The following is a 22,565-nucleotide window of genomic DNA, read 5'->3' on the forward strand; positions in this document are numbered from 1 at the left end:
AAAACGGATTGAATCATTCCTACAAGGGCTACAATTTTAATTCATGTTTATGCAGCACATAATAATATCTGAACTTTTTTATCGATTTTAATACTAAACTAATGATCTTAAGATCTGGGAATGTGTTTGGTGATTAGCAACAAGAATTTTTAATCCTATTGCTTATAAATTCTGATAACCTAGAAAATTGAGGCAAGGGATTATGTGTTTATGATTTGGTGGCAATTCCCAAATTAAAAAATTATTATTAGATTAAAGGTTTGTTTAGTAAGGAACTTTCACTTTCTCAGTTGCCATTGACTCCCATTACTAATTTAATCTTCTACATTAATCTACAATATTTTTTCTTCGTTTTAGTGTCTCATAATTAATCTACAAGATCTTTTGCCCTTTTTTTATTTTTATTTTCTTTCTTTTTCCATTTCGTACAACGAAAGCGCCACGTAGCAGTTTGTCATACATATCTAAATGAGATAATCCTTTTGAATAGTTGACACGTGTTTTTTCTTATAAAGTTCCCAATTTTTCGGCCCTAACCACAAAATTCATAAATTAATACTTCAGTATAAAATTTGATAACCTAAACAATTGAGGCAGAGGATTTTGTTCACCGTTTTGCAAACAGTTTGATGATTTGGAGGCAAGCCTCAAACTAAGTAAGTTTAAGGTTTAATTAATTTATTAAGGAACTTCCACTTTCACAATATTTTTTTTTAATAATAATTAGAAAGAGCTGCTAACATTTTTTTAAAATATTTTTTAATCAATTTGACTTTCTTCTTTTCTTTTTTTTTCCTCCTTATTGTTTGGTATATAATAATAAATAAATTTCAAAAACCCCGACGTGGCAGTGTGGTAGTTGACACGTACTATTTTATGAAGTTTTCCAAGTGTTAGGCTCCCAACCACAAAATAAAAAAGTTCATTAGTTATCAAGTTTATAAAATTTGTCTTTTCGATAAAAAAAAATAAAAATAAAAATAAAAATTATAGAAGGAGAACAGATACTTTAAATTAATAATTTACTAGAAATAGAGTAAAAATTAACATGCGAAAGCCATCATTGACAATAGAAAAAAGAAGATAAAAATAACAAAGAAATAGAGAAACAATAATGGCATGGCAACAAGTTCAACATTGTAGCTATGATTCACAAGTTGGTCCAACATAACCACGTATTCATGTTCCAATCACACAACAGACAACCTTGTCAATTATGTAAGACGAACAACCAAGATGTATAAAATCCATATAAATAAATAAATAAAAACCTATTCAAATATTGTGAAATCTTTTCTAAAGAGACCATTTTTCTAAGTACTTTTAGCTTGACTCCATATGATATGCATCCAGAATTGAACCCCAGTAGGGTTTCTTTCCTCCAACGTAATTATAAAAAAAAAAAATCTTGTTTCCTTTCGCACATATAGCACTAGCTAGTGACTTGCTAATGAGGTCTAAAAAAAAAGTATTAGCTAGGCTACATCCATATACTACGTTTGTGTAAAAATTTGTATTCGATTCTAGAATTTAAACTTGTCACGAAAAGAAAAGCAGTGAAGGACACCTTTTGCAGGCCCAAAAAAAAAAAAAAAAACGAATATTTATATTATCATGTGCATGCAGCTGACCTAGTTTCCATAAATGCAGTTTTCGGACTTTTGGTGAGATTGCACTAATAGGTCAGCTTTGTGGTAAAATTATTGTTCAAATTATCCAAAAAAGCTGCTATAAACAAATTATATTCTAACCTACCTTGCTATCCATTGTAATAATACATTGAATAAGTAACATGCAAGAAATTTCAGTACAGCTCGCTTCTTTTCCCACCAAGCAGCAACTCTTCTGGATATTGAAAAATCACAAAATTTAGATTTTGGTGACGCACTAAGGACAACTATACCGTACATATTCCGAAAAAGATATATTTTGAATAATATCGGAGGCACCTCAAATTAAAAACAAAACTAAATAACTTATTAAACAAAAGCATCGATAAGTTGTTTGTTACATCGTGAAATGAACTCCTTCAAATGTTGTAATTGCATAATTAAGTATACAATTCTACTCTTCTTTCACCTAATCCAAGATTATTTTAATCTGTCAATCATTCGGATTGCTGGCCTCAAATACGTAAACAACATAGGAGGGCAAGTGTCAATTAAACTCGAAGCCATTTCCAGCTTCTTAGAACCTAGACCCCTTTTCAGTAAAACCCAGCTGACATTTGGCTTAATCCGTCATGCTTATGAACCGTGACCTAATCCAACACGGACGCGTGTCGGCCAAAAAGACGGCCAATTGGCAGACGTTTTTATCTGATGACGTGGAATATATACGACAAATAATTTTGATTTATTTAGGTATAACTTTTTGGTCTGGCTTGGGTGTGCTAATTAAACTGGTACGTGGCTGCCAGTCTCTTTCAGGCTTCACCAATATTTCGCTCACAGGTGGCGACCCATTTTCATTGAGCCGTTGACTAACTGGCACGCTAAAAAGGTGAACCATGAAGCGGTTTTGGCGCGCCACGGTGTTGTAACATGTAGTTAGGCCATAGGCCTGACAAGGNTTTTTGGAGCTTATATGGAACCAAGCATGTATACGGTTCACCAACCTTTACGACTTGGAAACAAACAAACAATTTGTGCACTATTGAACATGAGGTACATTAGTTTTTCATTTTTATTCGCGAAACTTAAACTCATAACTTCTTCCGATAAAAATAAAATCGAGTTCTACTAAATTAAATGATTTGCATGAGACGAGTAATTTGGAATCAAAGCTTATAAGAGTTAACGGTACTTAAAACATAATTTGATCTCAACTATTACAATAACAAGTTTTTACATTGCTGGTCAATCGACATGTATTGAATGAATGATTGACGAGACACAAAATTAATTATCCGCAAGGACAGTTAACCGTATTATAAAAAATATGAATTGATCAAATAAAACAGCTAGCAGGGGCCTTTTAATTTGGATGATTTGATTGTCAACCAATAAATGGTAAATAGTATGTAAGTACTGGAAGGGAGATAATGGTAGTAGGGTCCGTTCTTCTTAATGGCCACCTCTAAAGCAAATTACTGGAATTCTTGATGATCATTCAATTTGTACTTTTCTATGGGTAAGGATTTTTCTGATGATCATGCAAGTTCTTTTCACTATATTTCTTGTTTGCCACTATATGCATATAAATATTATAATATAGTAATTACAATTGAAGACAAAACCTTTCGTGTTACTTTTTCTAGAATTAGAGCACTTTTTATTTATTTATTTTTCACTAGAATTTATTCACGTGTTAGTCTTGAGAATTTTATCAAATTTCATAAATCGATGGAAAAGATATTATTACTTGTTAAAAATAGTAAGTTCTAAAATAAACTAGTTTGGTAATCGTAGTGCGATATTAAAAACGATGCACCTAAACTGCAATTCCAACTGCCGTCCAAACTGCGAAATTTGTACCCTTTCATCTTCAAACCGCCATTACTGTTAGGCGAATTTAATCCATGAAAACCGTATTGCATGTGTGCATGTGAAGAGAACTGAGGAGAGACTCAACATTAATGAACAAAGCAAAAACGATGTCGTGTCAACGCAAAGAAAACGAAACGTAAATTCTTGACCAACTGAAAGGTCAAATCTTCAACGCAGCTGAGAAGTCAAAAGAAACGAGTCTGAAAATACGCTTCCATCATATATCCACATGTAACAATAATCCACACGTATCCTCCAAAAAAAAACCCGTTTCGTCTCTTTCTCCAAAAATACGTGTGGATATTAAATTAATCTCTGGAAGGAAAACAAATTCAGCACCCAAAAACCTTCGTCTCGCAACAAAAATCAGTTTTTTCGTTATAACTACCGGCACACCCGGTTTCCCGGTTCAAAACAACCACGTCTCATCCCAACACGTGGCACCAACCCACACCCACCACTTTTTCATCCCCTCTTATTTATATATACTCCCTCACTCCTCTCAAACTTTCCAAATCTCCAAAACAAAAATTTCCTAAATTTTCTCCCACTTTCCGTCAAAATCCTCTAAATTTTCTCTTCATCCGTATTTTTTGTTTCTTTTCACATTTTGCTTGGCCTTCTCCTCTCATCAATCGTAAATGAGAAACGAAAGAGGAGGTACAATGGTAGCAGAACGAAATGCTCTCCACCACAGACCGAGATTCGAAGCCTTCTTGCATTCCTCCGACCCCTCCCTGCCGTCTCCGGCAAACGCCTCGAACCACCAAGATCCCAACGGCGACATCAACAACAGCAACAGCAACGATTACTCTACACGTCGTAGCAGTGCCTCGGCGACCAGCCCTGTGTACGACGCCAGTACACATGCCAGCAGCGCTGAGGCATCTCCCTACGCCATGTCCCCGTGGAACCAGGCGTCCGCGTCGCCGTACAACAAGTCCCCGTGGATAACCCCGTCGCCCTTGAATCCGCTCGAGGAGAACTTCCCTGTGAACGGACTCATCGGGTCCTTAGTTCGGGAAGAAGGCCACATATACTCCCTGGCTGTCAATGGAGACTTGCTCTACACCGGGTCGGATAGCAAGAACATCCGGGTCTGGAAGAACTTGAAGGAATTCACTGGTTTCAAATCCAAGAGCGGGTTGATAAAAGCGATTGTGATATCGGGGGAGAAGATATTTACGGGTCATCAGGATGGCAAGATCCGAGTCTGGAAAGTATCCACTAAAAACCCGAGTAATCACAGACGGGTTGGAAGCTTGCCGACTTTGAAAGATTTTATTCGAAGCTCGATGAACCCGAAGAACTACGTGGAGGTCCGGCGGCATAGAAATGTCGTCCGGATCAGACACTTCGACGCGGTGTCGTGCATGAGCATGAACGAAGACCAAGGCCTTCTTTATACTGGTTCGTGGGACAAGACTTTCAAGGTCTGGAGAATTGCCGATTCCAAGTGCTTGGAATCGGTGGCGGCTCACGACGACGCTGTCAATAGCGTCGTTGTGGGTTTCCAGTCGTTGGTGTTCACCGGGTCAGCGGACGGGACGGTGAAGGTTTGGAGGAGGGAGATGCAAGGGAAAGGAACGACGCACGTGTTGGTTCAGACGTTGCTGAAGCAGGAGAACGCCGTGACGGCATTGGCCATGAACCAGGAAGCGGCGGTCGTCTACTGTGGGTCGTCGGATGGGTTGGTGAATTATTGGGATTGGGAGAAGCACTTATCCTACGGTGGGGTTCTGCGCGGCCATAAACTGGCCGTGCTGTGCTTGTTCACGGCCCGAAACTTGGTGTTCAGCGGATCGGCGGACAAGAACATCTGCGTGTGGAGAAGGGAGGAAGGCGGGGCACACTCGTGTCTGTCTGTATTGACGGGTCACACTGGACCCGTCAAGTGCTTGACAGTGGTGGAAGATTACGGGACGGAGGATAAGGCGGATCAGCGGTGGGTGGTGTACAGCGGGAGCTTGGATAGGTCGGTGAAGGTTTGGCGCGTGTCGGAGGACGCGCCGAACTTGAGTCAGATTATGGCGTTGGAGAAGGATGCTTATTCCGGCACCAGCAGTAACAAGAAGACCACCCTCGTCACTGTCAACAAATTGGGAAAGCCTTGAAAACAAAAAGGTCGTAGAGAGTATACTTAAAGCCGACGCTCCTTGAATGAGATCGCGTAGTACACTCGCCGTCTGTTCTCTGGTGGCCCCTACAGTAAAGTGCCAAAAATGTTCAGACGAAGCTGCGGGGCACCGCCCAAGCCAGACCAGGTGATGAGTGGTCCGTGGAGGACCACCTGGTTTTGCTTTCAAGAGAAGCCTTGGCATGAAGGGCTAGTAAATAACTGGCAAATTACTATGAATATGACAATATGAGATGCATGCGAAAGAAGAAGTACAAGACAAGATCCCTACAAGCCTATATGTATAGAGTCCTGCGTGACCTAATTCAATATTATGAAGCAAATGCAAATGGACCGACCATATCTTGCCAGAAGAACATTTGTTTTCCTTCTTAACTATTTATAATTTGGTCACAAATGTCACATAGCCTAGTGTTCTTTCTTTTTTTCTTTTTTAGCATATTACAAACCCAATAGCCTTTTGCTTGTTTTGGGTATATGTTATTGCGATGTAAATATTTTGGTTTCTTGTTGTGTGAGGTTTTATCAAAGTTATGGACAATTAAATGAAAGAAAATTGAGCCCATGATTTTTTTTTTGTTTTGAGAACATTTCTTATTGAGAGGGAGGGGGGATAATACATTAAAATCACACACACTACGCGAATGCTAGGACTCGAACCCATAACCTTTCTTAAAGGAATAATTGCTCGAAACTATTATACTAGTGAGTCATTTGCTCGCTTATTGTAAGTTTGTTATTTTTCTTTTCTTGGTACCTAGAATAAATGAAACACAGGCAGGCAATGCAAGAAAGCTGTACCAAGAGAGAGAATATATATAGATATACAAGCAATGCAGAAAAGGGAAAGTTTGAAATATATGGTCAATTTCTTTGTATTGTATGGTCCAGTATTTGAAACTGGTGAATAGTATCCAGCACCATTTCACACTAGTCCTGAAGTTTCTTGAAGAGAAAGCAAAGCCCATTTCTACATTTATATTTGTAATTAGAATCTCTTGACTTGAAAGTCTTTGAACATGCATATGCGACCGAAAGTTAACCCAGAACTTGAATTATTAACCGCCTATAGTCCCCACCCGGTTGTTGCTATAAAGTCTAAAATATCATTCTCAAAAGTTGGAAAACACCTCAATACAGGAAAAATGGTTATGTATTGCGAACCCTACCCCAGTGAACCCAAAATCTGTATGAACTCGAATTCGAATTTGAACCCAAATTTAAACTCGAGCTCGAATGAGTAAAAATATTATTTCTCTCAAACTAATTTATTGGTTCTGAGACAAGAATTCTATTTAAGAAATTATCTTTGAAGGATATAAAATGTACCTACATTGTTTTATTTTTTTATTTAAGACAAACAAAAAGTTACAAACGGAATCCTCTAGGGATTCCTAAAGACCTAATATCAAAACGAAGTTTACAAGCAACAGATGACGGAAGATTAGAAAAACATATATGAGGAAAAGGATTAGCATGGTTTGCAATCTGGCTACAACTTAGTTTCGTATTAACGAGAATAAGAGATGTTCACTTCTAATTGCGTAGCTCATACTTCATAGGAGGAGGGCCTTTAAAAAAAAAATTATTTATTTTTTTTTAAAAAAAAAAAAAAAAAAAAAACCATGCCTTATGAGGAGGCTGAATGAATGGGCTTCAAGGCTTTTCTAAATGTAGAGCAACCATGGATTAGGAGACAAAAACTGGTGTTGGGCTTACAAGGTGATGGGTTGGACTTCAACAAAAAGAAAAAGAAAAAAAAAGGTGATGGGTTGGACTTTTAGGCTATTCTAAAGGCACCCAAAATTTGATCAATACACACCTAGACCCTAAATACACAAAATTACCAATAACAGTCCAACTTTGTCTACGAGAGACCCCCAATGGTTGGAACATCGGGGACGGTGTATTCTCTAAACAAATTACGGTTCTAACGCAAAATTAGAAAGTTTTAAATTTTATTGACCGTTAGTTGTTTTTTTTTTTGGTTTCGATTCCCTCTTTTTAAACACCGCTTGTATTTTTCATTTTTATAGTACAAGTGATTGGGATGAAGTTTACATTGCTTTTATAAAATAGTTAAATAATTACAGGGTACAATTGGAAAATTTATGCATCCAAAGAAAATTCTTTGTTTTAAAATAGAGTTTTACATAATAATTCTTCATATGACTAAATCAACCACTAGTTATATTGAATAGAGTTGGACGAATTGATCAAACGAAAATGCAGCGAAAAAAAATAAATATGTATCTTATACATTGGTAAGTATGAGACTAGTTAATCATTCATTTTCGCATGAGTTTAGCAGTCCTTGGTGTTTTTGGTGGGTCCGGTATTAGCAATTTCATCTAAGACTAGGATTAGATGAAACAAATATGATACTAAATTTAGTCCAAATTAAATCGAGCTAAGCTTGTATAACAAACGACCCCTAAATACACAAAATTACCAATAACAGTCCAACTTTGTCTGAAAGAGACCCCCAATGGTTGGAACATCGGAGACGTTGTTTTCTCTAAACAAAGAAACGGTTCTAATAAGTTGTTTGACTTTTAACCATGCAAAATTAGAAAGTTTTAAATATGTTTTGATCGTTGGTTGTTTTGTTTTTGTTTTTTTAAGAAGACCAAACTTTTAGATGCATAATGCATTTAGAATCCCCCCTATTCACCTTCCCACCAGTTGAAAGTTTTCCAACTTGTTCCTTTCTATTCTTTCCTAATTTAAATAAGAAAAGTTATACCTACACACGAACTTCTTTTGTTTTCGATTCCCTCTTTTCAAACACCACTTGTATTTTTTTATTTTATAGTACAAGCGATTGGGAGGGGGTTCACACGGAAAAATTCATGCGTCCAAAGAAAAACTCTTTGTTTTAAAAATAGAATTTACCTTCTCTCATAGGACTGATTTTTACATAATAATTCTTCATATGACTAAATCAACCGCGAGTTATATTTTATAGAATTAGACGAATTGATCAAACGACAAAAAAATGTTAAATTAAACTCGTTGAGAAAATCCGACGTGATGATTAGTTGACCCAGAAAATTGCAGCCGGCCGGAGCTCATTACGTCAAGAGTCAAAGAGACTACCAAAAGTCGACATGTGACTGTACGGAACCATGTTTTACTCACAGGGACGACACGAACGACGTCGTTCGGTACTGAAACAAGAGAGGTAGCAGATTTACTTCCTATAGGTAGCTACAGAGGATCATAACCCCTTCAACCGAAGACTCAGTCGCATGGGTTTTGAGTGTGGTGATTTGCTTCTCTTGTTGTGAGAAATTCGTCAGCAGCTTCCTCTCATCATCGCGTGGAGAAAATGGGAAGTCAACTTGTTGGTCTTCGCCCGAGTCCGCGTCTCCATACCCGTGACTTTCACCAAAGAGTCCCCGTATTGTTTATGTTTTGTTTGTTTGTTTGGGGCAAGGTGGATGAGGTTGGGGTGTTTCAGCTCAAAATTCCAGAGCTTTTCCTTGATGGGTTTGTGAAAATTTTCAATTTTTCTTCATGGGTTTTGTTGAATCATCGTTTTGCTTCATGGGTTTGCAAGGTCAATGCTTAATCTTCATGGGTTTTTGATATCAACGGTTATGGTATTGAAATTGCCTGCCTTCTGCTGATTTTTTCCGTAACTCTGATATGGCTGCTATTATGAGAAAACTGAGTCATGCTATGGCTTCAAGTGCTGTTCCTGCTGTTCACGGTGATCGTGATGACCATGAAGATTCTAGCACAGAATTGGAATACTCATTTGCAATAGAGTACCGTGGTCCTCCTTTGGCTTATGATATCCCAAATGCAGTTCCTGTTGATCTTGACCAAATCCCCACTGCTGCTTCAGTTTCTTCAGCCTCTCTCTTGCACAATTTATCACTCCCAGTGATTCAACCGATTGCAAAATCCAACCCTTCTAACAAGAAACCCAGAGAAGAGGCAAAACTTGAAAGTGAAGCAAAGCCAGAAAAGGCCATTTTTTCTTCCAATTCAGTAGCCCCTGTTGCACTGGAATATAAGAATGGAGAAAAGGGTGTCTCTATTTTATCAGATAAACTTGGAAGCTCTGGGAAATTGGGTTTCTCTTGCAGGCTCTCTGGAAGCTTGGGGGATGTGTTGGAATTACCTGATGATGGTCAAGAAGCTCAAGGCTTTCAAAGTTATATGAGCCCTGGTAATTGGGGATCGTCAGAGTCTGGTTCAAGCTCACGGAGTTTTTCCTCTGAGGTTTTCTCTGGTAGAGAGGAAGCTGGCGGGGATGAAACGCCTCACCATGTTAAAAGGCCATCAACTGTGACTTTTCGCGATCCTGATTCGAATGACATAGTTCAGGAAGAAGAATTTGAACTTTCTGATAGGGATGAAAATGTGCAGGTGAGGCCAAGGGTTGAGAGGAATGGAACTAAAGGCTCGTGCTCTCGATGTGGGAAAGGAAACAGACTCACTGACAAGGAGGTTTGCATTGTTTGTGGTGCAAAGTATTGTTTTAATTGTGTGCTGAGAGCAATGGGGTCAATGCCAGAAGGAAGGAAATGTGTTACTTGCATTGGTTTTTGGATTGATGAGTCAAGGCGAAAGAAACTGGGAAAGTGTTCTAGGATGCTCAAGCGGCTTCTCACTAAGTTGGAAGTTGAACTGATAATGAAAGCCGAGATATCATGCCAACCAAATCAACTTCCAGGAAATCTTATTTTTGTGAACGACAAACGTCTTTCACCAGAAGAGCTTGTTCGATTGCAAGGTTGCAGAAACCCACCAAAAAAGCTAAAACCAGGACGCTATTGGTATGATAATGTATCTGGGTTTTGGGGAAAGGTAAAAATTGAACTCAGCTCGGAATTTTTATTTGTTTCAGCTTGTTAATATTAGATCTCTATATTGTTGTGCAACTTGCACTGCACTGGGATAATTGTCCTGCTTTAATTGAACAGGAAGGGCATAAGCCTTGCCAAATTATTAGCCCCCAGCTGAATGTTGGAGGACACATAAATCGAGATGCTAGTAAAGGGGATACAAACATATTGATAAACGGTCGGGAGATTACTAAATTAGAGGCCTTCGTACTGCAGGTTTTTGTACTAGACTTGTTCAAGTTCGTTGGTATTATAAACTTTGGAAAAACACATTGTATTGATGCCATCTGTTGAACGTATGCAGTTGGCAGGAGTCCCGTGTGAAGGAAATCTTCATTACTGGGTGAATGCAGATGGGTCCTATCAGGAAGAGGGAATGAATAAAGTAAAAGGAAAAATATGGGACAAGGTATGCATGCATGTGTATATGCAATTACTTGCGTGTCTTTCCTATCAATCTTATGCATCAAGCATCCCTTAACTGTCAAGTTACTTCTTTACAGACTAGTATAAAGCTGGTTTGTAATGTCTTGTCGTTGCCAATTCCTTCTGATTGTGCACATGTTTCTGCGGATGAAGTGAACACCCAGAACTCCGTTGAAGAGAAAATGCCTAGCAAACTTCTTCTAGTTGGGTATCATAAATCTGGCACAAGCACGATATTTAAACAGGTAAGACATTGGTGGAGGGAATTACACGATTACACATCTCTTAGTATAGTTAAGTTTGTAACCTAATTGGTGCATTTCTATTACATAGCTTCAGAGTCTTACAAAATTATTTGTTGTGGAAAACATTAGATGATAGTAATCAACATCAAAACTTGACGGCCAAATCAGTATTGGCATGACCTGAAGTTTTCAAGAAACTTGTTGCTGATTAATATTCAGTATATGTGTATACCTGTAAAAAGTTGACGGTGCATACAGAAACGTACAAACACATGCCTTTGTGTGGATTTTTCTTAATGCATTACTATACATGTGTTTTTCTTAGTGCACCGTATCAGCAGCAGCCCGTTCTGTTTAGAATTTTTTATAACTATCAAGTGCAAATATGGACATAGATAACTAAACATAACTTCATTTTCCTTTTGCTGGAGCAATCTTATCATGAAAGCCTATATCAAGTAACTCATTCCACATTTGTAATAGGATCCAATGTTCTATATTTGTGTACTTTTATATTGTGTTCAATAAACTATTGGAAGGACAATGTGATACTAACTTAAACATTTCTTAGTAAGTGGTTGTGTATTTGTTCAATGTAAAAACAGTGCTACTAGGAATGTTACTTTTAGAAACACTTCATTCCAATAAATTTATCCTGAATGCTGCCTGGATTTTTTGTGACACTAAGTACTTGCTTATTTTAGGCCAAGATTCTGTATAAGGTTCCTTTCTCTGAAGATGAGCGGCAAAATATTAAGTTCATGATCCAGAGCAGATTGTACAGTTATCTTGGTATACTGCTTGAGGGGCGTGAATGTTTTGAAGAAGAATGTTTGCTTGAGAAGAGCAAAGGAAAAGGACAGCTTCTAGATGAACCTGGCCCTTCAGGTACAATAAAAACTGATACCTTGTTTTATTCACTACATTATGTTTACATACTCTGGTCTTTTTTTTTTTTTTACATAAATATGTAACAATTGTGTACGGATAGCAATTCATTCACTAAAGTCAGTTGTTCTGTTCATTTCTAACTTTAGATAAATTAGTTTTTTCAATTAAAATAGATGAGATCTTAGATTTTCTTTTTGTTCAGATAAGAAACATACATTTGTATTAAACATAAAAAGGAAGATGAGGCACCCTTTGCGAGATCTTAGTAAGTTAACTTTCCCCAAGTGCGTAGAAATTTACCAAGCATGTGGAAAAAAAGGCTAGCATTGATTTTTTCTGCCTCACAAACTACGTAAATAATCTACTGTGGGACAAATTTATACAATTCTTATCTTCGGTATGATGTTCCCAGGTTTATGGCTTCATACTTTTTCATCTCAGCTGTGTGATTCTTTATTTGATTCGTGAATTGTCCATCCAATTTATTTCTGACCATTGAGTGTCCAAACCTTCCACCCATGGTTTCTCAGTTATCTATCTAATAGTGCTTTAATAAAAAGCGTTATCACCTATAATTTAATTATAAAGGAAAAACATATTTGTTTTCACTGATATTAATCGGGCAATTGGACTTTATTTGAAGGACTACATGGGTTGCGTTAAAGCTTTCAGTTAGAATTTCATTATGGTATCTTTGTATCACAGCTTGCTCCTTTTGAATACTTTTGGTGCTTCTTGTGGGTTACTGATCTTTCGATTTCCTGTCAAGTTGATATATCTTTCTATTAGTTGATTATCACCTTACCATTTTGCTTACAAATAACATATGAAACAGCAAGTATGATGCTTGCCTTTTGTATAAATTATTGCTATCAGTTTTTTCATTATGGAGTCATGTCTGAAGTTTGTTACTTAACGACAGGGAATGCAAGCCGGCTTAACAATAAAACAAAATATTCCATTGGCCCAAGACTGAAATCTTTTGCAGATTGGCTCATCAAAGCTATGGTATCCGGTAATTTAGAAGCCATATTTCCAGCAGCTACTCGTGAATATGCTCCATTCGTTGAGGAGTTGTGGAAGGATCCTGCTATTCAGGCCACATATGACCGGAGGAATGAAATAGAAATGCTACCCAGACCAGCCACTTATTTTCTTAATCGGGTGAGATCACGCTCTGTGGTCCCTGTCCTGTCCCCTCTAGTCTTTAGCCAATTCACATTCTCAAAGTGCTTGTGCTCGTATTTTTTGTTTGTTTAAGTTTAATCTCTCTTAGCTTTAGGTATTTGAGTTTTCAATTATTTGATGCGCCAGATGCTCAGAATGTTCGTTTGATCTTGTGGATAAATTTAGATACGAATATGGAATGTGGATAATATGGGATAATATGCCCTTGTTAATCAATTTATATATCTTTCTTTGCAGGCTGTTGAGATTTCAAGGACAGATTATGAGCTCTCAGACATCGACATCTTGTATGCTGAAGGAATCACTTCATCCAACAGCCTTGCTAGCATGGATTTTTCATTTCCCATGTCAGCAGGAAATAGCAATCTGGATCCTCCCTATCAGCATGACCCTTCTTTAATGTTAGGGTTCCTGATTCATGCCTTAATTAAATGATGTTTGAGCAATACATGCCTTAATTGTTCTTCATTGAGCGTGATTTTGGCCAACTCTATTGCTTAATGTTGTTGCTGATTAAATTTATTTTTGACGTGCATTGCCCAATGATAGAAATTGATGTGCAGTTTTAGATCATTTATAACTGGGACTAGTCATCAACAAAAGTATTCTTTGAAAATGTAACTTATAAAATACTTGCATCATAAGTAGTGAAATTGGATTATATAATTTGCTAATGAAGGGAAACAGCGGCAAGGAAAATAATTCAAAATTTCAAAGTTTTAAATGGTCCTTTTTTTTTTTTTTTTTCTTTCCAGTCTCTTAATTATTGACACAATGACGAGTATTCTGTTTATCTAAAAAAAACTGAAACATTCTTATTTGATGTGTTGACAAACAGGGTATCAAAGTGTCTTTTAACATGCATTGGCATGCTTTTCTTTGCAGATACCAACTCATTAGAGTGCACCATAGCAGCCTTGGAGGAAACTGCAAGTTGGTGGAGATGTTTGAAGATGTTGATATGGTCCTATTTTGTGTTGCATTGACAGACTACGATGAGTTTTCTGTAGATTCTAATGGCGTTTTAACGAACAAGATGATGGCAAGTAAGCAGCTCTTTGAAAATATTGTTACTCATCCGGCCCTTGACCACAAAGACTTCCTCCTGATACTCAACAAGTTTGATCTGCTCGAAGAAAAGATTGACGAAGTCCCTCTCAGTCGATGTGAATGGTTTGATGACTTCAATCCGGTGACCAGCCAAAATCCCAACAGCAGCAATAATAACAGTAATAACCCCCCATTGGCTCATCGAACCTTTCAGTATGTTGCAATGAAGTTCAAAAGACTCTTTCGTTCTTTAACAGATAGAAAGTTGTTTGTTTCACTGGTTACGGCATTAGAGCCTGACACCGTGGATGAAGCTCTCAGATATGCTCGTGAGATTCAAAAGTGGGAAGAAGAGGTACCCAGATTAGTTAATGAGTTATCATCTACTAGCATTGATGCAAGTTCTTCTGCGTAAATGTGAGTAAATGTGGCTTGTAAGGCCTGCATCCATTACCTTTGTTCAAATTGTTTATATACATGCACTCTGGAACACAGATATATAAGAATAGAGTTCAGATTATTTTCTATTTTTTTGTTGGTGTTACTTCTCATAACTTATGCGGAAGTTGACACGGCCGATTAGCAAATGAATAAGAATAATATCTTTCCAATAGGCTGTCTGAAATTTTATTTGTTTGAAAAAGCAGAAGTCTGCCTGCACAACTACAAGTACTGAAGAAAACCAAATGCCCAAATGGGTTGATAAGTTGTCTTTAGTTTTCCCCAAGTGCTCACCATGAAGTTCATGTAATAAAACACCAAATGTTATTGCCTAAAATTACATAATACAGTATGTGCATGGTTGTGGTAACTGAAAGAATATGAAGCAGGATAGATAAGCAAAAGCTCTCCCATTGAAAAATTATGCTAACAGGACTCAGCTCAATCTACAATAAAGAAACAACCCACAAACAAAAACCGTCGTATCTTGAGAAAAAAAAAAAAACTAAAACATTTCTACTTCCTCATCGAAAATGGATTATTGAAGCAGCTGCAGCATGCCTTCTGCTCCCACATCTTCTTGAGTAATGCATGCTGCAAAACCAGAACACGTCAAACATAGTTTATTATGAGCAACTAATTTGGAATATAACTATTTAAAACCTAGAAACATAATCATGAGGATGAATCAATGATAAAGAAAGAGAGGCAAACCCATAAAACTTTTTATGAGCTGCTTTCACAGAAACAACTTAGAGGTCCTCACCTGTTAGTTGGGAAGTATGTACGTATTTGTTTGGAAAATACTTTGCCTCATTATCCTGTAGGAGGAACTCATATACTTTCATACCAATCATAGTTTGACATGAGTGCATAAATTTTTCTTTTTGACGAATTATTTTTGCATATGTGTCAAATTGTGATTCTCCTTTTGGAGGAGGAAAAACAATGACCTATTTGTCCAGTACAGGGAAAAACTAATCAGAACGTATACTGTCTTCGTCCCGAAGGATCCGGTGGACCCCGGCACTTTTAAAGGCCAGTGAACTTTCACAAGTAAAACTGACTCGACACATGCAAGGCAGCGACTCATCATCAATCCAATGTCCCCACGTCTCTATCCTTGAAAGGTCTGGAATATAGTAGAGCCACACATGAGCTGCCTCTATCTCTAATGAACCATAAAAAGTTGTTTTAGCTTTACCAATGCGTTCTTCATTGATGCAAAGTTCGGCTTCAAAAAAGATGGACTCATCATAAGATTTATTTTGCGTGTTCTGATGAAAAGTAGCCCAGAGGGCCAATCCATTGTTCTCCAACATTTCAGGGATTTCAACACAAACTTCACATTTACCACTTGGCTCCGACAAATCCGTACGACTGCTGAACCACCTTGGAACTTCACTTCCTGGAAATATAACTCCAAATTTAGATTGCTGAGGAGAGAGACAGAGAGAGAACAGAGCCGCCTGATCATTCACTAAAGTGTATTTATTCTCTACCATGTAAGCCAAATTGTCACAGAGTCTCCGGCAATTTGATAAGTTGAGGCTCTTAATCATTTTCGATTCTTTACGTTCCAAAATGTTCGACAGTTTGGAAAATCTTTCCAGTGATATGCAATCACTCGCCCGTACATGTTTCACTTTTGGTGGAAGTTCTGGAATTTCTTCAAGCCTCTTACAACCAGCCAGGGAAAGATGCTTCAACTTGACAAATTTGCTAATGGATTCCGGAAGACTAACAAAGTTGCCTCCTGAAAGGTCTATACTTTCCAATGTGGATAGACAACCAGGAGTACGAAGAAAATCACCTTCCAACGATATGCAACCACCTAACCCTACATGCCTTAACTTTTGTGGAAGTTCTGGAATTTCTCGAAGCCTCTTGCAATCATATAGGTTAAGTCGGCACAAGTTGAAACATTTGTTAATGCATTCGGGAAGACTAACAAAATTGCCTCCTGAAAGGTCTAGGATTCCTAATGTCGGTAGACAATCAAGATTACCAAGAAAAGCACTTTCTGATAAATTACATCCTCCCATATCGAGAAACTGTAGCTCAGGAAGAGCTAAATTGCCTTCAGACTCATTTTCAGGCTTCACCTTATTTGGAAATGTAACAAGTTTTGGACAATCCATTAAATGAAATCGCTGCAGATGTTGCAACTCATAAATGCTGCTCGGTAGATGGCTAAGGTTTTCACATTGATATAACTCTAAGTCTTGAAGATTAACGAGATATCTAATTGATGAAGGCAACTCTTTGATGGCAGTGCCGGATAGATTCATTCTTGTTATGCATTCCATCTTTGCCAAAATTTCGGGGAAATACTCGAGCTTTTTGCAATCATTAAGAATCATAAGTGTCAGAGATTTCAACTTGACTCCTCTTGGAAACCTAGTGAGATTAAAACAATCAACAAGTCTCAATATGGCAAGCTTATCAAGGAATCCAACAGATGAATGCACCTCAACTAAACTTGTACAGAAGTTTAGATCCAACTCCACTAAGCTTGAGAGTCCAGAGAAGTCGGGGATTTTTGTTAGGAACTCGCAACTTTGAAAACTTATATGTTCTAACGTTGCCAGACTCTGTAACATCAAAAAAAATAAAAAAGAAGAAAGCGTCAAATGATAAGCTTTAAAGAAATTTACAACATAATTGCACAAACTAAACTCCTGAAAATAACAACGGATAGGAAACATTTAAAATACCTTGAATCCATTCCCTAGTTGTTCGATACGACTGTCACGCAGTTTGAGCTCAACAAGTTTCTTTGGATTAAAACTGGAAGGCAAAGCTTTTAATGGACATTCAGGCCAATCAAGGAATCTCAAATCACTGGATAGATAACCAACTTCTCCAGAGAAGTGTGCGTTACAGTTTATGAAAAGTTGAAGATTTTTCATCTTTGTGAAGCTTTTAGCACTCAGGCGTATCTCATATGGTTCCGGCAAGTTTACCATAATTTTTTGTATAGTGTCTGTTCCCTAGTATGAAAAGGCGAGTATTAGCAAAGCAAGTTCCTTATCAAATTTATAAACATAAATCCCCAAATTCTACAATGGGATTTAAATAAAACTTACATATATATAGGTATATGTATATTCTACTTACTGTATTTTCAGTTAGAACACGATAAACATCTTTGTGAAACCACAATCTGCTACGTTTTCCAGGCTCATTTGGCGACTCTTGACGAACTATTTCTCTACCCATTTCTTCGACCAAGTCATGCATGCAAATTCTATTTACACGATCAACATATAGGAGAGCCTTTTCTATGAGTACTTCAATACCATAGATAGGGTTGAGATCACACCCTTCTAGCATTTTTATCACATAGTTCTTACCTTTACCTTTAAAGAAACATGCAATGTCAAGGAAAACTTCTTTCACCGGATATTCTAGTGCATTGTAGCTTATTTTCAGGACTTCATGAATCTCTTCAATAGGAAATCTTGGTTGACTTTCTAACATAGTTTTCCATTGATTTAAACTTCGACCACAAAGATGTGAACCCAAAACCATAAGAGCTAATGGAAGGCCTTGGGCGTAGTCTACTACAGTTTTTGTGAGTTTCATATAATCATCCTCCAAATTGCTATTTCGTGTGAAGCCATTCCAACTGATGAAGAGCTTAAGAGCTTCAGAACTATCTAATTCCTTGACCTTGTAAATAAGATTAACTTGATGAGCAATTAGCAAATGTTTATCTCTTGTCGTTATGATAATTCGGCTGCCGAAACCAAACCAATCAAGCCCTCCTGCAAGTTTGTTCAACTGGTCCAAATGATTCACATCATCAAGAATTAAGAGAACTCTTTTATGTTTCAACCTTTCCTTTATCACATTTACTCCTCTATCAACGCTGTTCAAATTCAATTCTTTTTCTCCTAGAATCTCAAGAAGAAGAATCTTTTGTAGTTGGACGAGGCCTCCATATGGCATTGGATAGTCTTTAACATTTGCTAAAAAACAGCTGGCTTCAAACTTAGAGGAAATTGAATTGAAAACAGCTTTAGCAATTGTTGTCTTACCTATTCCACCGATCCCCCATACCCCTACCATGCGAACATCACTTGCCCCAACACCTAAAAGCTTATGAATATCTCGCAGACGAGACTCTATTCCCACAGGGTACTTTGCCACATTCAAGATGTTCTGGGTTGATACTTGAACAGAAATCTCTTCAACAATGGCAACTATAAAATTAGATTCATGGCTGCAAATTTAAAAGCATGTACAGTTAATGAATTGATCTTTGTTATGTGTGCGGAAAACATATGCATTTTTATTGACTCTACGTATGTCTTAACTTTCATTTTCAAATCCCTCTTCCTCATTGATAAAAAAAGTATCATGTTATTGAAAATCATGAAATACATCGATGTATATATCAGAGTATATATTTTTCTACGTGTAATAGTCTATACAACAAGCTGCAGCTCAAGTAGCCTTGAAATGGGGTCAAAAAGTAGTATAGGGGCTAGGTTCAAATCCTATTATAAGCCAAAAAAAAAGAAAGAAAGTATATATATTTGTAGAGATCAATATACAGATTTTGGATCCGCACTTAAAACTTAATCAGTTTTTATATGAAAAAGCTCAATCAGAAGATAGATAACCCTCAAATATAGACAAAAGCTAGTAAGCTTTATTGTAGTAAGAAAGATACCCGTCCAAGAGCGACCACCCAGACAAATTTGCTGCTTTGGTTAGTGCTGCCTTCCATATCTTTACCTTCTCCTTGTTATCTTTGAATTTGCGTTCATGTTTGGCAAGTGCCTTTCCAAAACTACCTCTCTGGTTTCGTACATCTGATGGATCCACCTTATAAAAAATTGGCCAAACCATTTGTTGCTTCAATTCTTTACATTCGAGAATCTTAACGAGTTCATCCAAGCACCACGTTGAAGTTGCGTAGTTTTCAGAGAAAACAATGATAGAAATCCGTGACTCTTCAATAGCTTTGAGAAGTGCTGGTGATATTTCTTCTCCTCTTCTAAGCTCATAATCTATGAAGGTTTTGATACCCCTTTGAATCAAATTTCTGTGCAAATGGCCTGTAAAATTGTTGCGTGTATCCTCACCCCGAAAACTCAGAAAGACATCATATGTCCATGAGTGAGTAACATGAGAGAAAGAGGCTCCTTGAGTGGTCGTTGAATCCATAACTAAACAAGACGAGTAAAGGTTTGTGTGCAGGCCAGATAACTAAACAGGATGAGATGTTGGCAATGGTACTGATCTTGTCAAAGACAATATATATATTAGGCCTCTTTGCTCTTGCTGGGCTTCATCATATAATGCGAAGCAGCCAAGGAGTTTCCTGCTACCTTTCACAAGAATGTGAAAAGTCAACTGAATAAGATTAAGGAAAAAAGCAAACACATAAACAATAATATAAGCCAAGGGAAATTTACCAATTCAGCAGCAGACGTGGTAGTTGGGGGTGTTGAATAGTTGAAAAAGACCTTCCCTGAACAGACCTGAAATCTAAAAGAAAAAAAATTGAAGATATGGATTAAAAAAAATGTCAAAATTGATCAGTTTTCTCCTAATTTGTGGTGGATGTTACCATGGCAGATCTAGCAAAGAAAAAAGAACAGAGAATATTTAGTGTCCTCATCGCAGAATTAATGTAAAATGGGCTGATTAAATTTATTATTGACGTGCTATATGTGGATAGAAATTTCTGAAAGTTATAACTGGGACTAGTCATCAACACTGTGTATTGGCACATGGTTAGGGATGAAAGTTATAAGATACTTAAACAATAAATACTGAAATTGGATAATGCGTTGCCAATAAAGGGAAACATAGGTAAGGAAAATATATCTGTGATGCTAATTGATCAATAAGTTACTTGAAAGCATGACAGAGTTTTAAAAGGCGAGACTTAGGGGTGCCTTGAGGCTCAAGTCGGGGCAAGGCGGTGATTAAGAATCTCGCCTATAGCTCTTATACTCTCATGAAATTTTAGTTCTCACTTTTATTAATGGAAGATGGTATATGTTACCCATCTTATTTCTTTCTGTGCTTACTGTAATTAGTTGTTAATCTTAGATAGTACTGTTTACATTTCAACTATTGGAATGTGTTGAAATGTTAGCACAGAAACCTTATGCATGTGAGATCCCACATCGACCAAACGGAGAGGGGGTGATGTGCCTTATATGGCACACCTCGCATCCTCATAGCGTGAGGCCTTTTGGGAGCTCACTGGCTTCGGGTTCGTAGGAACTCCGAAGTTAAGCGAGTTGGAGGCTGGAGCAATCCCAAGATGGGTGACCACCCTGGGAAGTTGCTTCGTGAGCTCCGCGTAAACAAAACCCGGCTGGTGAGAATGTAGCCAGGCCCAAAGCGGACAATATCGCGCTACGGCGGAGCCGGTCCGGGGTGTGACAGTTGGTATCAGAGCCACTCTGCCGTGTGGTGCGAGTGTGCCGACGAGGACGTCGGGATCCCTTAAGGGGGGTGGATTGTGAGATCCCACATCGACCAAACGGAGAGGGGGTGATGTGCCTTATATGGCACACCTCGCATCCATCTAGTGGAGGCCTTTTGGGAGCTCACTGGCTTCGGGTTCGTAGGAACTCCGAAGTTAAGCGAGTTGGAGGCTGGAGCAATCCCAGGATGGGTGACCACCCTGGGAAGTTGCTTCGTGAGCTCCCAGAAACAAAACCGTGCGGGCTGGTGAGAATGTAGCCAGGCCCAAAGCGGACAATATCGCGCTACGGCGGAGCCGGTCCGGGGTGTGACAGTTGGATTTCCCGGAAACCGGAGCGGACCCCGTCTTTGTTCCGACATCCTCCCGATGCCGGGCCCTCCAATCTAGAACTCGAGACTTTCTACCAAAAATTTGGCAGAGTCTCCCCTGTAAACTAAGCAATCCCAACAAAAATTTACTCAACCTGCACACACAGTAATAATAATAGTAATAATCCCAACCATCAGCATGCTTTCACAAATTTTACAAGTCACTAAAGTGGCCTCCGGCCTCACAAGTAAAATCTATCAGGGCGATACAGAGCATCTACTGAATTTAGATTACAAGTACAGTTGAGTAGAAGAAATTACTCAGTTCCTAACTAGAAAGATGCACAGATTGAACTTCGTACACCACTTGCACGCTTCCTGGAGCGACTACTGGCTGGGGGGCGCAAAACAGAAAATATGTGAGTGGACAAAAACCAAATTGCAGTTAAAACAATATAATAACCCCACCATGTAAAAATAATGCTCAAGACATGCAGGTTCACAATTCAATAAATAATTACCCAAAACTTAATTCATTAAAAACATTTCAGAAAATACCAGTTACCTCCTTTAAAAAGGAACCACACCCACTCAAACTTACCACTCCTTTCAAACCACTAACTTCCTTACCCACTCAACCATACATACCCGTATAAAGATACTTGTATAAATAAATATATATATATATATATATAGCTATACGATAAACTCAGCACACCACCTAGGTACCGGGAAAACAATCCAACTGGGGGATCGTTTAACTAGTCCGCAGGATTTCTAGGTGCTATCCTGCGTCTAGGGATGAGCGGTCCAACCGGGGGACGAAACTCCAAAGCTCCCACACCGGAACATCCAACGCCATGTGTAGCTTCCAAACTATGTCCTACGCGCGCAGACTGGGTCATCACACACCGGAACATCCAACGCCATGGTGATGACCCTAAACTCTATAATAAGTCTTTCCACATGCCGGAACATCCAACGCCGCATATGGAAAGTGTCTCACACGCCGGAACATCCAACGCCGCGAGTGAGACTAGTAACTAGGGAAGGTACTTACGTAGTGTAATCACCC

At 38.1% G+C, this 22,565-nt stretch overlaps 2 protein-coding genes and 1 pseudogene across 2 annotated transcripts; 2 read left to right on the forward strand and 1 right to left on the reverse strand.

The window, feature by feature from the left end:
- Window positions 1-3,989: 3,989 nt before the first annotated feature.
- On the forward strand, window positions 3,990-6,190 carry LOC117638819 (protein JINGUBANG-like). Its single transcript, XM_034373959.1, has one exon. It carries the CDS (start codon window positions 4,130-4,132, stop codon window positions 5,600-5,602), a length of 1,473 nt encoding a protein of 490 aa, XP_034229850.1. The 5' UTR covers window positions 3,990-4,129; the 3' UTR covers window positions 5,603-6,190.
- A 2,718-nt stretch (window positions 6,191-8,908) lies between these two features.
- Window positions 8,909-14,895, forward strand: LOC117636971 (extra-large guanine nucleotide-binding protein 1-like). The gene is made up of 8 exons (XM_034371696.1): window positions 8,909-10,446; window positions 10,563-10,700; window positions 10,789-10,893; window positions 10,988-11,155; window positions 11,860-12,043; window positions 12,969-13,210; window positions 13,472-13,635; window positions 14,120-14,895. Exons 1-8 carry the CDS (start codon window positions 9,277-9,279, stop codon window positions 14,697-14,699), a joined length of 2,751 nt encoding a protein of 916 aa, XP_034227587.1. The 5' UTR covers window positions 8,909-9,276; the 3' UTR covers window positions 14,700-14,895.
- An 807-nt stretch (window positions 14,896-15,702) lies between these two features.
- Window positions 15,703-19,622, reverse strand: LOC117638473 (annotated as a pseudogene).
- Between the last annotated feature and the right edge of the window lie 2,943 nt (window positions 19,623-22,565).

This window comes from Prunus dulcis, chromosome 8 (assembly GCF_902201215.1).
Source record: "Prunus dulcis chromosome 8, ALMONDv2, whole genome shotgun sequence".
Taxonomy (NCBI): Eukaryota; Viridiplantae; Streptophyta; class Magnoliopsida; order Rosales; family Rosaceae; genus Prunus; species Prunus dulcis.